The sequence below is a fragment of the Kryptolebias marmoratus genome, linkage group LG2 (assembly GCF_001649575.2).
Source record: "Kryptolebias marmoratus isolate JLee-2015 linkage group LG2, ASM164957v2, whole genome shotgun sequence".
Classification (NCBI taxonomy): domain Eukaryota; kingdom Metazoa; phylum Chordata; class Actinopteri; order Cyprinodontiformes; family Rivulidae; genus Kryptolebias; species Kryptolebias marmoratus.
This window is the reverse complement of record NC_051431.1, coordinates 2291842-2304341: the sequence shown is the minus strand read 5'-3', so window position 1 is coordinate 2304341 and position 12500 is coordinate 2291842. Positions and strand designations below refer to the sequence as shown.

At 46.0% G+C, this 12500-nt stretch overlaps 2 protein-coding genes across 3 annotated transcripts in view; one reads left to right on the top strand and one right to left on the bottom strand.

Moving 5' to 3' along the window:
* LOC108247883 overlaps positions 1-2828 on the top strand; it is a 7547-nt gene extending 4719 nt beyond the window's left edge. The window contains exons 3-5 of one of the 2 annotated variants that reach the window (XR_005232749.1): positions 570-787; positions 2033-2721; positions 2764-2828. Coding sequence is in view for 1 of the 2 variants with exons in the window: in XM_017436271.3 (XP_017291760.1) it covers positions 570-787; positions 2033-2128 (314 nt within the window). In the remaining variant the exon portion in view is untranslated. The other variant, XM_017436271.3, reaches the window with a different exon arrangement.
* A 4852-nt stretch (positions 2829-7680) lies between these two features.
* The window catches only part of sae1 (SUMO1 activating enzyme subunit 1), a 26178-nt gene continuing 21358 nt past the window's right edge, over positions 7681-12500 (bottom strand). The window contains exons 7-9 of the mRNA XM_017436264.3: positions 10633-10777; positions 9378-9447; positions 7681-7907 (exon numbers count right to left, since the gene is read on the bottom strand). Coding sequence (XP_017291753.1) covers positions 7815-7907; positions 9378-9447; positions 10633-10777 — 308 coding nt within the window. The 3' untranslated portion in view covers positions 7681-7814. The remainder of the gene's footprint in view (positions 7908-9377; positions 9448-10632; positions 10778-12500) is intronic.

Genomic DNA, 12500 nt, shown 5'->3' with positions numbered 1-12500 from the left:
ATGGACTGAATTATAGTCATTTTTGTCTTCACAGCTGGCTGTGGCGGACATCTTGAATTGGATTAACTTTAAAAGTTAAACAGGGGTTTTACAAGTACTTCCATCTGAGAACTCACTGATACTCCTGGCATCTTTAAGTTGTTCCAACAGGTGATTAGTGTGTTAAATACGTGTAGTTTGGATTTATTATTCCATTTAAAACAGAAAGAAAGTCTGTAAACTTCCAGACGTCGAGTTAAAGACACGTTTGTGTTCGCTGAGCCTTTAACTGATCATTAAAACAGACTTTCCTGTCGAACGGAAACTACGAGGTTATAAATCCTAAATGTTTTTATTAACAGGTTTCAGCCCGTTTGCTGCTGAACGGCAGCCAGACTGAAGTTTCAGGTAATTCTTAGAAAACAGTCATAAATGAAACCAAACGCATTTATTGAGCAGATTAAAAGATAACGCTCAGATTCCATGAAGAGGACGATAAATCAGGCCTGTTAGGAAACACTTCCTGTTCCTTCAGGGTCCGAGACAAAGAGGAAGGAAGAGCTTCAGGATCTTCTGTTTTTCTGCCACAGATTCAGACAGAGACAAAGAGGACGAGGACAACCCGGATGTCTCCCGCAGACGGGGACCTCTGCCCGACCTGCTGCCCCAGAACGAGCACCTGTCCCGGGCCTCAGTGCGCCGCCGCGGCCCCGGGCGCGAGGCGGCGCTGGAGCTGGACATCCGGAGGGTGGCCGGCCAGCTGAGGGTGATCGGAGACGAATTCAACGCTGCGGTCCTCCGCAGAGCGGTGAGGTCATACGGGCCGGAAATCAAGTCCAACTTCTGTCCTGTTTTTAAAGATGGGTTCAGATTTATTTTGTCAACGTTCACCTGTCAGCAGAGCCGTTTGTCCCAGTAGAGCTGCCGTAGCTTCCTGTATAAAAACACGCCGTGAAGCTGAGTGTCTGAAAACAGTGACGAACACGATGCTCGTCACGTTAGCTTCTCCGTGGCGCCGTCAGCGTTTCTGCTGATCGTCAGGGTCATCGAGCTCATAAAAACCAGAGTTTATTCATGTAGAATAATCATTTTATAATCGGTTTTATTCCAGCCTGTTTTCAGTCTTCATCATCTTTTTGTTATTTCTCAGGAACATCCTGAACCTGTTCTTTGTTTGTTTGAGTCTAAAGCTGCAGCCTGAGAGGTGGCGGGTGACAAGCATTCCCTCAAGGAAAAAACATTTATTTCATTTTTACAGTTTAATCAGTGCATCACAGATCTGCAGCTCTCTGCTTTCTGCCGTTTGTCTCGTTTCATTGTTTCTCTCTCCTCTCCTCTCCGTGCTCCTGATGGCGTGAGGAGTTAGCACTCGACCCCCCGCCGCCACACACACACACACACACACACAAAGATGATGTCAGCTTCCTTTAGCTCTCGCTGCACGCCTCGGCTCGTCTGCAGATGCCTCGGCGGGTTTCGGGGCTCGATTGAAGCGTTTTACAACGAGCAGACACACGAAACAAAGAAGCATTAAAGGTTCTTTGAAGGAATGCATATCGCCCGCCAGCTGATCCGCTGATGTTGAGAAATGAACACTGTTAGCCACAACCTCGGAGAGAATTGTTAATCAGTTAAGTTAATCAGTTCTAGACGTAACTCCAATAATTACAAATCCATCCACGGGGTCAGGAGATGTTTTGCTGATATTTTGCGGTCACGGGGGAAAGTGTAACTTTCTGTGAGAACCGTTTGCTGCTGAACGTCTCAGACTTCCATCGTCGAGCCCGACGGTTACATGCTCGTCACAGAGTCGGGTCAGAACCTGCAGGACTTCCTGTGGAGGCGGCGATCTTCTGCTTGTTGGAGGTGTTTTCTTGTGAAGACCTTTTCGGAGCACAGTTTACCGTCAAAAACGTCCTGCTGGGAGTCTGAACGGAGGAGGACATTATCGCCCGCCGCCCAGAGGCGAAATGTTTGACCCACCTGACCCAACCGTGGTGGTAGCTGAGAGTCAGGTTTGTTTCTTAAATGACTGTTTTATTTTGTCTCGCAGTACGGCGCCCCCCACTGGCGGGACTGGAGGGACGTCTGCAGAGGACTCCTCAGCTTCATCACCCAAACGCTCAGCACTCTTTACCGGCTCACGTAGACCTGCCCGGTTCTGACCCGGGTTACGGACTGGACTTTGGTCTGGGTTCTCGTTGATCCTGGAGGCGGTCTGGGAGCAGACGAACTGGACGGCTGGAGGCGCCGGCGCCACCTGTGGAAACTGGACCCGGTTCTGTCCGGCCCGTCAGTCGGTCTGCTGGTCCGGACCGCAGCTGACGGGCCGACGGGCCCTTTCCTGTACATTCTGTAAACTATTTAATTAGTTTTTGTTCCGCCTCAGGGGTCGGCTCTTTGTGTAGCAGGTTCTGGACTCGGGAAAGACTCGGGTCAGAACCGTCTGTGAGATTCTGACGACTGATGATTATTATTAATCTGTGATTTACAACAACAGTACAGCTGTAGCTTTGGACCTAAAAACGTTACAACACGTCTGAAGGAGTTGGAAATGGTAAATAAAAACATTTTATTTACAATAAAACATAATAAACATATTTAATGTATAAACTAAAAAACTACCATATTTTGGACCAAAAAAGGATAATTTTACATCTGACGGCAGCAACTAGTCTCCAGATGTTCCAGATGTTTCCCTCCTCTTCTTCTCTCATCAGTCTGTAAACATCTGGACCTGAGGTTGTCCCATTCTGTCTGTTGTTCTAAACATCTGGACCTGAGGTTGTCCCATTCTGTCTGTTGTTCTAAAACCTGGAGTAATGCACCTCCATACCATCAGAGAGGCAGGCTGACCTCTTTGGTCCAGAGGAGACACATCTGTTCACATCTGGCTTCTTCTTTGCCTGATAGAGCTTTAAGCAGCATCTGTGGACGGCACGGTGAGCTGTGTTTACAGAACAGAACCAGAACCAGCCTTGACCTTTGACCTCAGAGGTTTCTGCAGATTCTTCAGATCTGTTGATGATTTTAGGACCTGGAGATGAAATTATTCCTGTTTTCAGACAGTTTCTCTCAGCCTGGTGAACCTCTGCCCATCTTTCCTTCTTTAGATTCAGCCTCTAAATCCTCTTTTTATCTCCACTCCTCTCACTGACCTGCTGACAATTAACCTCATTAGTTACTAAAAGCTCCTCCAGATGTTTCTTCTTCGTCCCGCTCACTTTTACAGCCTTTTGTTGCCTCTGGAACAACTTTAAGATGTTTTGCTGCCATAAAATTCAAAATGACCTTATTTTCCCCCCAATAATGGTGCAATTTCTTAGTTTAAACATTTGTTGTTTATTCTGGTTAGTTGTGAATAAAATTATTAGTTAATGAGAATCATTAGATTCTGATTTTATCTACATTTCACCTAACGCTCTGACTTCTTCAGGTCTGTGTTGCACATTGAATCTCACAGACACGATTTGATCTTCATCCTCCAACCCGACGCCCCGTTCTGATTTAAAAACTGTGAAACTGGTTCCGTTCGCCGGGAAAACTTCTGGGTTTTTAATCCCGCCTCCGATCTGAAGCCGCCTCATTTCGTGCCTTCCTGCTGCGCCGAACACGGCGACAATCGGCCCCAAAGGGCTTCGTTTGCGATCACTAAATTCAAATGTTTTATCTTAGAGACCCTGAATTAAAGTTTAAATAAATTAAAAAGCACATTTCTTCACTTGGCTTCACTCGATTGGCTCTAAACCGCCTTCAGGAAGTCGAGTTGACGTTCTCCAAAAGGTTTAGTACTTATCACTGCGTATCGGAGCGTTTTTCAGATTATTTTCTGGCTGAATTTGAGGCGACGTTCCCTGAGCTGCAGGAGAAGCGGGCCATCGAGAAAACCGCTCGCAGTTTGGAGCGTAACTTATTTTGAAAAGTAGCCGTTTTCTCGTTTGCTTCTTGAAGTTTTTCTTGTTTGTGATGTAAATAGATTTATTTTTGTAATACTCTGGATCGAAGTTTGAGACTGTTAAAAACAAAACGGAAAAAAGTGCCGGCTCCAGTTCCTAATGAGGCCTCTTTTTAAAAAAATGATTTATTAATCCTTTATAAACACGTTATTCATCAGCTTTAACTACTGTTTCTAAACCAGTTTATACACTGAAAGAGGCTCATGAATAACCTGTTTATGAAGCATTAATAACGGGGCTCTTATTGTGAAGTGGTGCCTTTAAATCCCTCTGATAGTTTAGGTGTTTGAACAGCAGGAATGAAATCTGTTTGGACACACGTATGTACTGTATCGTACCCGAGACTCGTGTTTAATTCAGGAAACGCCGGCGCCTGTTTACCACAGACGGGACTCAAGCCTCTCGGTTATTTTTCATGGTTTTTGGAGACATTTAATGTATGAATTCAGGATGGACGCTCAGTTACTTTCACGCCTGGGTTTTTAATTCTTCGTTACGCGGGCGCACTTCCTGGTTCGGCGCTGGCCTCCTTCCCGTGGCGGAGCTCGGTGTCAGTCACATGCTGTGTGTTTTTTGCTGTTATTTTTTTTTTTTCTATTGTAAAATTTCTACTTGGATTTTGTACTTTTTGCCTTTTTTATACAATAAAGATAAGAAGAAATAAAACTTCTGGGAAGTCTGACCTGGATCTGACCTGGATGTTGTTGGTCTGAGGGAGGAAACCCACCTGAGAACAGGGAGAACATGTAAACGCCACCCAGAAAGGCTCCGGGTCACAAAGTCGTCTCTCAGTCACGTGGTCGAGATCTGTAATAAAATAAATAAAATGAGGGTAAATTTGAAACCTAACACACACAAGAGAGGTTTTATTTATTTAAACTAAACTGGCTTTTATTTTTGTTATTTGGACCAAAACAACAACTCTAGATGTAAAAGTATTAATGTGAGCTAACAGCTAGCAGTCAGCTAACAGTGAGCTAACAAACAGCTAACAGCTAACAGTCAGATGACAGCCAAGAGTCAGCTAACAGTCAACAGTAAGCTAACAGTCAGCTAACAGCCAACAGTAAGCTAACAGCCAACAGTCAGCTAACAGCCTACAGACAGCTAACAATAAATTACAGCTAACAGTCAGCTAACAGTCAACAGTAAGCTAACAGTCAGCTAACAGCCAACGGTAAGCTAACAAACAGCTAGCATTCAGCTAACAGTGAGCTAACAAACAGCTAACAGTCAGATGACAGTCAACAGTAAGCTAGCTAACAGTGAGCTAACAGTCAGATGACAGCTAACAGTCAGCTAGCAGTAAGCTAACAAACAGCTAACAGTCAGCTAACAGCCAACAGTCAGCTAACAACCAACAGTAAGCTAACAGTCAGATAACAGTCAGATGACAGCCAACAGTCAGCTAACAGTCAACAGTAAGCTAACAGTCAGCTAACAGTTAGATAACAGCCAACAGTCAGTTAACAGTCAGCTAACAGTCAGCTAACATTTAGCTAACAGTCAGCTAACAGCCTACAGACAGCTAACAATAAATTACAGCTAACAGTCAACTAACAGTAGAAGTTCAAAGAAGGCTAACAGTTAGGTGACCCTGTCCTGTCCAAACGTTTGATATGTTAGCAAGGTTACTAGGCTGCACCAACCATTGTGGGCGGAGCTTACCGAATTCCTTTGGTCTCCTTGATCCTTTGATCTTGATGACGTCACAACATTAGCCTTGCGTTTTTGAAACAGGTTCCTGTTTCATCAGGAGCGCATCAAAACAATGGTTGGTCTCCAACCAGAGTTCTTGTTGCGCCGCCTGTCAGAGTTTGGATCGAACTACAACTCCCAGCAGGAGCCATGAGCGGGAAACCCACTTCCCAGGCTGGAAACCTCCAGGCTCCGGGCTCCAACACGCAAAGGCCCGGTAATTTCAGGAGGTTCCTTGAAGGCTTCTCTCGCAGAATGACATCTACCGTGGTACCGCTTGAGGTACCGGGTACCCTGGAGGCTTCTGGACCGGAGAACCAGTTACCGAGACCCATCCAGGACATCTTTGTAGTCCAGAAACAACTTCCACGGGTCAATACTGCGGACACCATTTTTACATCTATGGTGAACTCTGACCTACTGGACCAACTTCCAGAAATCACATATGTGGAGGACTTTGATGAAGAGTCAGAAGATACCCAGGAGGAAGACTCTTCCTCTGAAGAACCACCTCCAGAACCCACTACTGTGGAGGCTGTGGCGTCTCAGATCGATTCTTCTTCAGACGTTCTCACCCACGGAGAAGGACCAGAGCTGGATCCAGGTGTAGAGGAGACATCCGACGCCAAATCCTCTGTAGGCCTGATTGTTAGATCTTTTATCAAGCGGGCCATTGAAAAATCATCTCTGAGCTGTTCTCCTGAAAGAGCTCAAGCTCTCCAGGAAAGGCTCCTGGAGAGGATCTGGGTCGACCCTAACCCTAAACCTGAGAAGGTTCAGCAAGCGCATCTTCAGAAACGTTCAGAAACACCTTTTCTGTGAGGAAGAGGATCTGCTGATCGTGTTGGCGTTTAACGATCCTCACGTTGAAGAGCGCGTGGTCTCCCTTTTCCAGAAGAAACTCCTGAAACTCACCAAGAACCCGTCGTTCTTCACAAGGTTCTGGAAACTGACCTTCAGCTTTGAGCCACAGACTGTTTAAAAGGATCTAATAGTTACATACAACCTATTTATTCTATTAAACTGCGCTTTATCTTATATATATTTGTTTATTTTATATAGGTCTATATTTGATCTATATATTAAATGGGTCTTATTCTATATAGGACTATATCTTTGTTACTGTTTATATATATATATATATATATATATATATTTTTTTTTTTACTGTTTTATGTTTTTTTGTATATATTTAGCCCACTGAGCTGCTGCTTTTCCCCTCTACAGAATCACCACCGTACCGAGGTGGAGGGGTTTGAGGACCCCTATGATTCTGTTGGGGTCTCCTATGGTTCTGGGTCCCATGGTTCTGTTGGGGTCTCCAATGGTTCTGGGGCCCAAGGTTCTGTTGGGGTCTCCTATGGTTCTGGGGCCCATGGTTCTGTTGGGGTCTCCTATGGTTCCAGGGCCCATGGTTCTGTTGGGGTCTCCTATGGTTCCAGGGCCCAAGGTTCTGTTGGGGTCTCCTATGGTTCCAGGGCCCAAGGTTCTGTTGGGGTCTCCTATGGTTCCAGGGTCCAAGGTTCTGTTGGGGTCTCCTATGGTTCTGGGGCCCATGGTTCCACAGGGGGTGGATGCTGGTTTTAGGATCATGGTGCAGATTTTAGCTCCTCTGTTTTAATCCTTCAGTTCCTGCTGAGCTGATGGATTAAATTCTTATGTTCTTGTCGCTGGTAGAACCTCTGGTAGAACCTCTGGTAGAACCTTGGTCTCATCTGTTTTGTGGTTCCTTCAGATGAAACTTTCCAAACCAGTCCTGCAGCCCTTCCAGACAAGCCATGACCTTTGACCTTTAACCTGCTGACTGAAGCCTGTAGACTCTGAGATGGAGCTCATTTCTCTGAGCGCTGCACGGTCTGACCTTTGGGGTGAATTTAATGGTCAGTCCACTCCCTGGGAAGATTGGCAGCCATCTTAAATGTTTCCCACTTGTGAATACCCTGTCTGACCTTTGACCCTTCCCAGATTGACTGGCAGCTTCTCTGAGAGCTTCACCAACACCAGAACTGATTCAGCGTTTCATTTATAAGAGAAGCTGGAGACCAGAGGCAGAACCATTTCAACGTTTTATTAGCAAAGGTAAAAAATAACATCCGGCACCGTGACACTGAAAAACAAACTGACTCGTGGAGCCGGAGCGGAGATAAATAACCTGGAACCGTCCGAGTGAAGGTGTGGGCCTCAGTTTGGGCCGAAGTAGTCGACCACGCCGCTGCCTTTACGACCGTTGAAGAAGAAGAAGTTACGATGAGGAGCGTCTCTTTGGGACAGAGCCTGAAGAGATGACGATAGAAAAAAACATTTTCAACAACGTGGAGAACAAAAAAAGTCTGCAGAGTTTAAAGTTAAAAAAAAAAAAAACTGGTGGAAAAATTCTGTTTGGGCTCCTCTGAGGAAAGAGTTCAATCATTTTCTTCTTAAAGTTAATTTAAAGCTAACAGTAAGCTAACAGCTAGCAGTCAGCTAACAGTCAACAGACAGCTAACAGTCAACTAAAAGTCAGCTAGCAGTAAGCTAACAGTCAGATAACAGCCAACAGTCAACTAACAGTGAGCTAACAGTCAGCTAGCAGTAAGCTAACAGGGAGCTAAAAGTAAGCTAAAAGTCAGCTAACAGTGAGGTAACAGGGAGCTAAAAGTCAGCTAACAGTCAGCTAACAGCTAACAGTGAGCTTAGTATATAAGTCATTGGAGCTAACAATCAAACAATTTTGTTTGGAATCCTCTGAGGAAAGAGTTCAGTCGTTTTCTTCTTAAAGTTAATTTAAAGTTGTTAAATCGGTTCTGCATTCAGGCAGTTCTCTGCCAGAAGTCTGGTACTTTTAGCTACTATTCTGCTGCTTTTAGCTTTAGCTACTCTCAGCTGCAGCATCGGTTTTTATCAGACTTTATTGTCAATCAGAGCTCAGCACAGAATTAAACATAAAGTATATCAAAAGTATATAAAAATACAGCAGTAAAATGAAATAAAATTAACATCCGTTCTGCTTTTTTTAGCTCCAGATTCTCACAGAAAATATAACTTCTCTGGGTTCCATTTTGTTGATTTGTTTGTCCTCTGCAGACAGAAATCTTTTATTTGACAAAACAAGTAAAACTGTAAACCTGAAGAGTTCCAATCAGAAGGAGCAGTGTGTGTGTGTGTGTGTATGTGTGTGTGTGTGTATGTGTGTGTCGTTGCAGAGGGTTTCATCATCTCAGAGGCGTCGGGTCGACGTCTTGCAGCTCGACGCTGAACTCCGGACGCTCTCCGCTCTACGGAGGCAGAAGACGTTTCTACGATAACGTTTGATTTACGCTTTTCCTCAGGTTTGAAATCAGTTGGTTCACACGAGAGGAAGAAAGTCTGGTCAACGATTCGGTGATTTTTGTCTCCTGGATGAACATCGACAACCAACAGACCTTTGGAGTCAAGCCAACCCAAAATGGCCGCCACAGGTAATCAGCCTTGACTAACAAAGAAACGTCTACAACGCAGTCAGTTTTATAAATGTTGAGCTAAAAGCTGGTGTGGTAGTAGCTGAGAGTCTCTCCGAACACTGTTCGGAGGTCAGAACCAGCTGAGCTCTGGACCCGACCCAGGAACCGGCTGAGGTCCGGACCTGATCCAAGATCCAGCTGAGGTCCGGACCCGACCCGGGGTCTGGACCTGATCCAAGACCCAGCTGAGGTCTGGACCCGACCCGGGAACCGGCTGAGGTTTGGACCCGACCCAGGAAGAGCCTCCTGATGTTTTCAAGCTTACCTTGACGACTTCCTGTCCGAGAACTCCCCCAACGACCGCGCAGACCGGAGAGACCTCCGAGAAGCAGTAGCTGCGGACAAACGAGGACAAAAATAAATAAATACATTTTTAAATGTTTGATTTCAGGCATAAAACTCAATCTTCTCCCTCTTATCAGCGGTCGGGTCGTGGAGGCAGCAGATCCAGGACAGAAACCCAGACCTCCTCTCCAGCTCCTCTTGGAGGATCCCGAGGTGTTCCCAGACCTGAGAGGATCCATATTCCCTCTGTGAGTTCTGGATCTGCTTCAAGGTCTCCTCCCAGTGAGACGTGCCCGAAAAACCTCCAAAGGAACCACCTCAGCTGACTCCTTTCGATGAGGAGGAGCAGCGGCTCGACTCCGAGCTCCTCACCTTCTCTCTGAGGCTGAGCTCATTTCAGCTGCTTGGATCCAGGATCTGGTTCTTTCAGTCCTGATCCAAACCTCCTGACCACAGCTGAGGGTTGGACCGTAGACGGAGCAGGAAATCCAGAGTTTTGTCTTTCAACTGGACTCTTTCTTCACCACGACCGATCGAAGCAACACCCTCATTACTGCAGACGAGGCTCCGATGCGTCCGTCCATCACTCAGGACCAAGACTCCCAGATACTTGGACTCCTCCAGGTGAGGCAGAGACTCGTTCCTGACCCGGAGGGAGCGTTCCACCTGTTTCCTGTCGAGAACCACGGCCTCGGACTCAGAGGAGCCGACTGCTGTTGGACAACTTGGTGACTGAGCTCCAAACGTTGGTCACTAGTTGGCAAACGGAGTCTCCAAAATGTCTCCAAGAGTCTCACTTCCCCCCCCGAAGGAGACCTCTCTGACAGAAGACATGTTCGGGTCTGATGAGAGATAATAATTCAGATAAAAGTGGTCCAAGTCCGCAGATCTTCAGAATAAATCATGAACGTGGGAGCGGCTGCCGAGGCGAGGGCAACAAAATAATGTGCACGGCCAAGACTGCAAAATGCTGGTCAAAAACGCTCAGAATTCAGTGAGACGGTGACAAAGTTTCCTTATTTTCCTGCAGTCCAAACTCTGACTGCTCTGAAAATTTCCTCAGATGTTATTAATCTGTCGTATAACGAAACACTTCAGGTGGAAAAATGAGGCTAAATCATAAAATTTAAATGTTTATTTCCACAGAAACCTTTGGACAGTTCCAGCGGATCTCTCTGAGTTCAGATCATGTTTATTATTTACGTGTTCATAGAAGGAAAAACCCTGAAAGTCACCTGATGAAGTCGTCGTTTAGGAGGTCGCTGCTCAGCGCCAGGGCCTCCAGAACGTCGTCTCGGATCTGTCTCAGCAGCTGACCGTCCTCTGTGAAGGACTTCGGGTCGGGGTCGCGACCTTTGTCTGTGCGGAACTTGAGCAGGACTGCGGAAAACAAACCAACGGGACAGAGACGACGGTTTAACCAAAGCTGCTGCTTCCAAATTATCTGTTGCAGCGTTTCCATTTTTTATTTCATCACACGTTCCAGCGACTTCCACGGCGAATTATCACCTCGTGGAAATCCAGCAGCTGAACGGCTGCGGTTGCACCATCAGATCAGATCTGAGCGCACACATCCACCCGAGGAAATATTAGTTCTTCCTCTGATGATGCTGGTTCAGAAACATAAATCAAATCAAAACGGCGCCGTTTGTTTGGTCATATCACAGACTTCTGCCTCACTCAACACTTCGCCCACATGTTTCCTGCTCGTCCATTAAATTCAACCACATCAGGAAGTGGAGTCCTCCCACGGCCATTTCCACACACACACACACACACACACACGCTCTCACACCTCGGCTCTTTGTCAGGAGAAAGTTAAAGAAGCGGCTCCTCGCTCGGGTCTGACAGGAAATCAAACCGAGTTTCATCACGCGATATAATAATGTCAACATGAACGGAAACGTGATTTTTATCTGCCAGCCCACACAGACTGGGGGGTTAAAGGTCAAGATGGCCTTTAAGACCTCAGACACAATCGGAACAAACATTTACGACACGAACATGTGACGAAATTCATGTTTTCTTTTCCTTTTGGTCAACACATCTGGCTGCATCTGCTTTAAAAAAAAAAGAAAAGAAAAAGGAAATCACAAAACTCACACACGTCGGTGGTAAAAAAGCAAAAACACACACACACACACGCACGCCCTGCCTGCGGTTCTGATCAGCCGACTGTTCCTAGTGAGACAGGAAACAGTTACAGCAGAGGAAGAGCCACTTCCTCATCGGTCGCCCAAAACAACAACTGCTCCAATTATAGAAGCAGCGAAGGAATAATAACAGCACTTCCTGTCTGAAAACAACACAACAACTAATGTTTCCACTCAGAAATGACACAGTGGGTGGTGTCACAGCGGAATAAATCCACGACGCCTGGCTTTAAACTCAAATTAAAAGAAAAACGAACGCACACCTACGTTTACCTGGCTGAGACGAATTAAAAAGCCCCTTTCAAAATAAAACTAATCTTTGAAGCAGTCTGTGGTTTTAGATTCATCTCCTGAGGGGAAATTTTACAGGTGGAACAGAGTTTCCAGCGAGCGGGACCACAGATTTAAGGTCTCAGACGGCGAGTCGTCACGGTTCTGGAGTGATGCATGCTGGGGGACGAAGGCCACGGTTTGTTCAGCCAAAGTGCTGCTTTCAGATTTATTTACTAAATAACAGTTTCCTGTTTTAACAGGAACGACTAACAGCAGCTTCCTGTTTGTTAAAGCGTCCCTCGGCCCAAACGCCACGTTCCACCTTAAAAAAGGAACAGCTGAGGAAGCTGCTGCTCACCGGGCAATCATGTAAATGTCTGTCTGTTAGCAAAATATCTCACGAACAAGATGGCCGCCAGTGCTACAGAGACAAAAACAGCAACATCTCAGTTTTATAGCTGAGAGACGTCCTCAACACGGACTGAAAACTGGGTCAACTTTGGCATGAAATGCCTGTCTGTCTGTCCACCTGTCCATCTACCTGTCTGTCTTCCTGTCCACATGTCTGTCCAACTGTCTGTCTGTCCAACTGTCCATCTACCTGTCTGTCTTCCTGTCCACATGTCTGTCCAACTGTCTGTCTGTCCAACTGTCCATCTACCTGTCTGTCTTCCTGT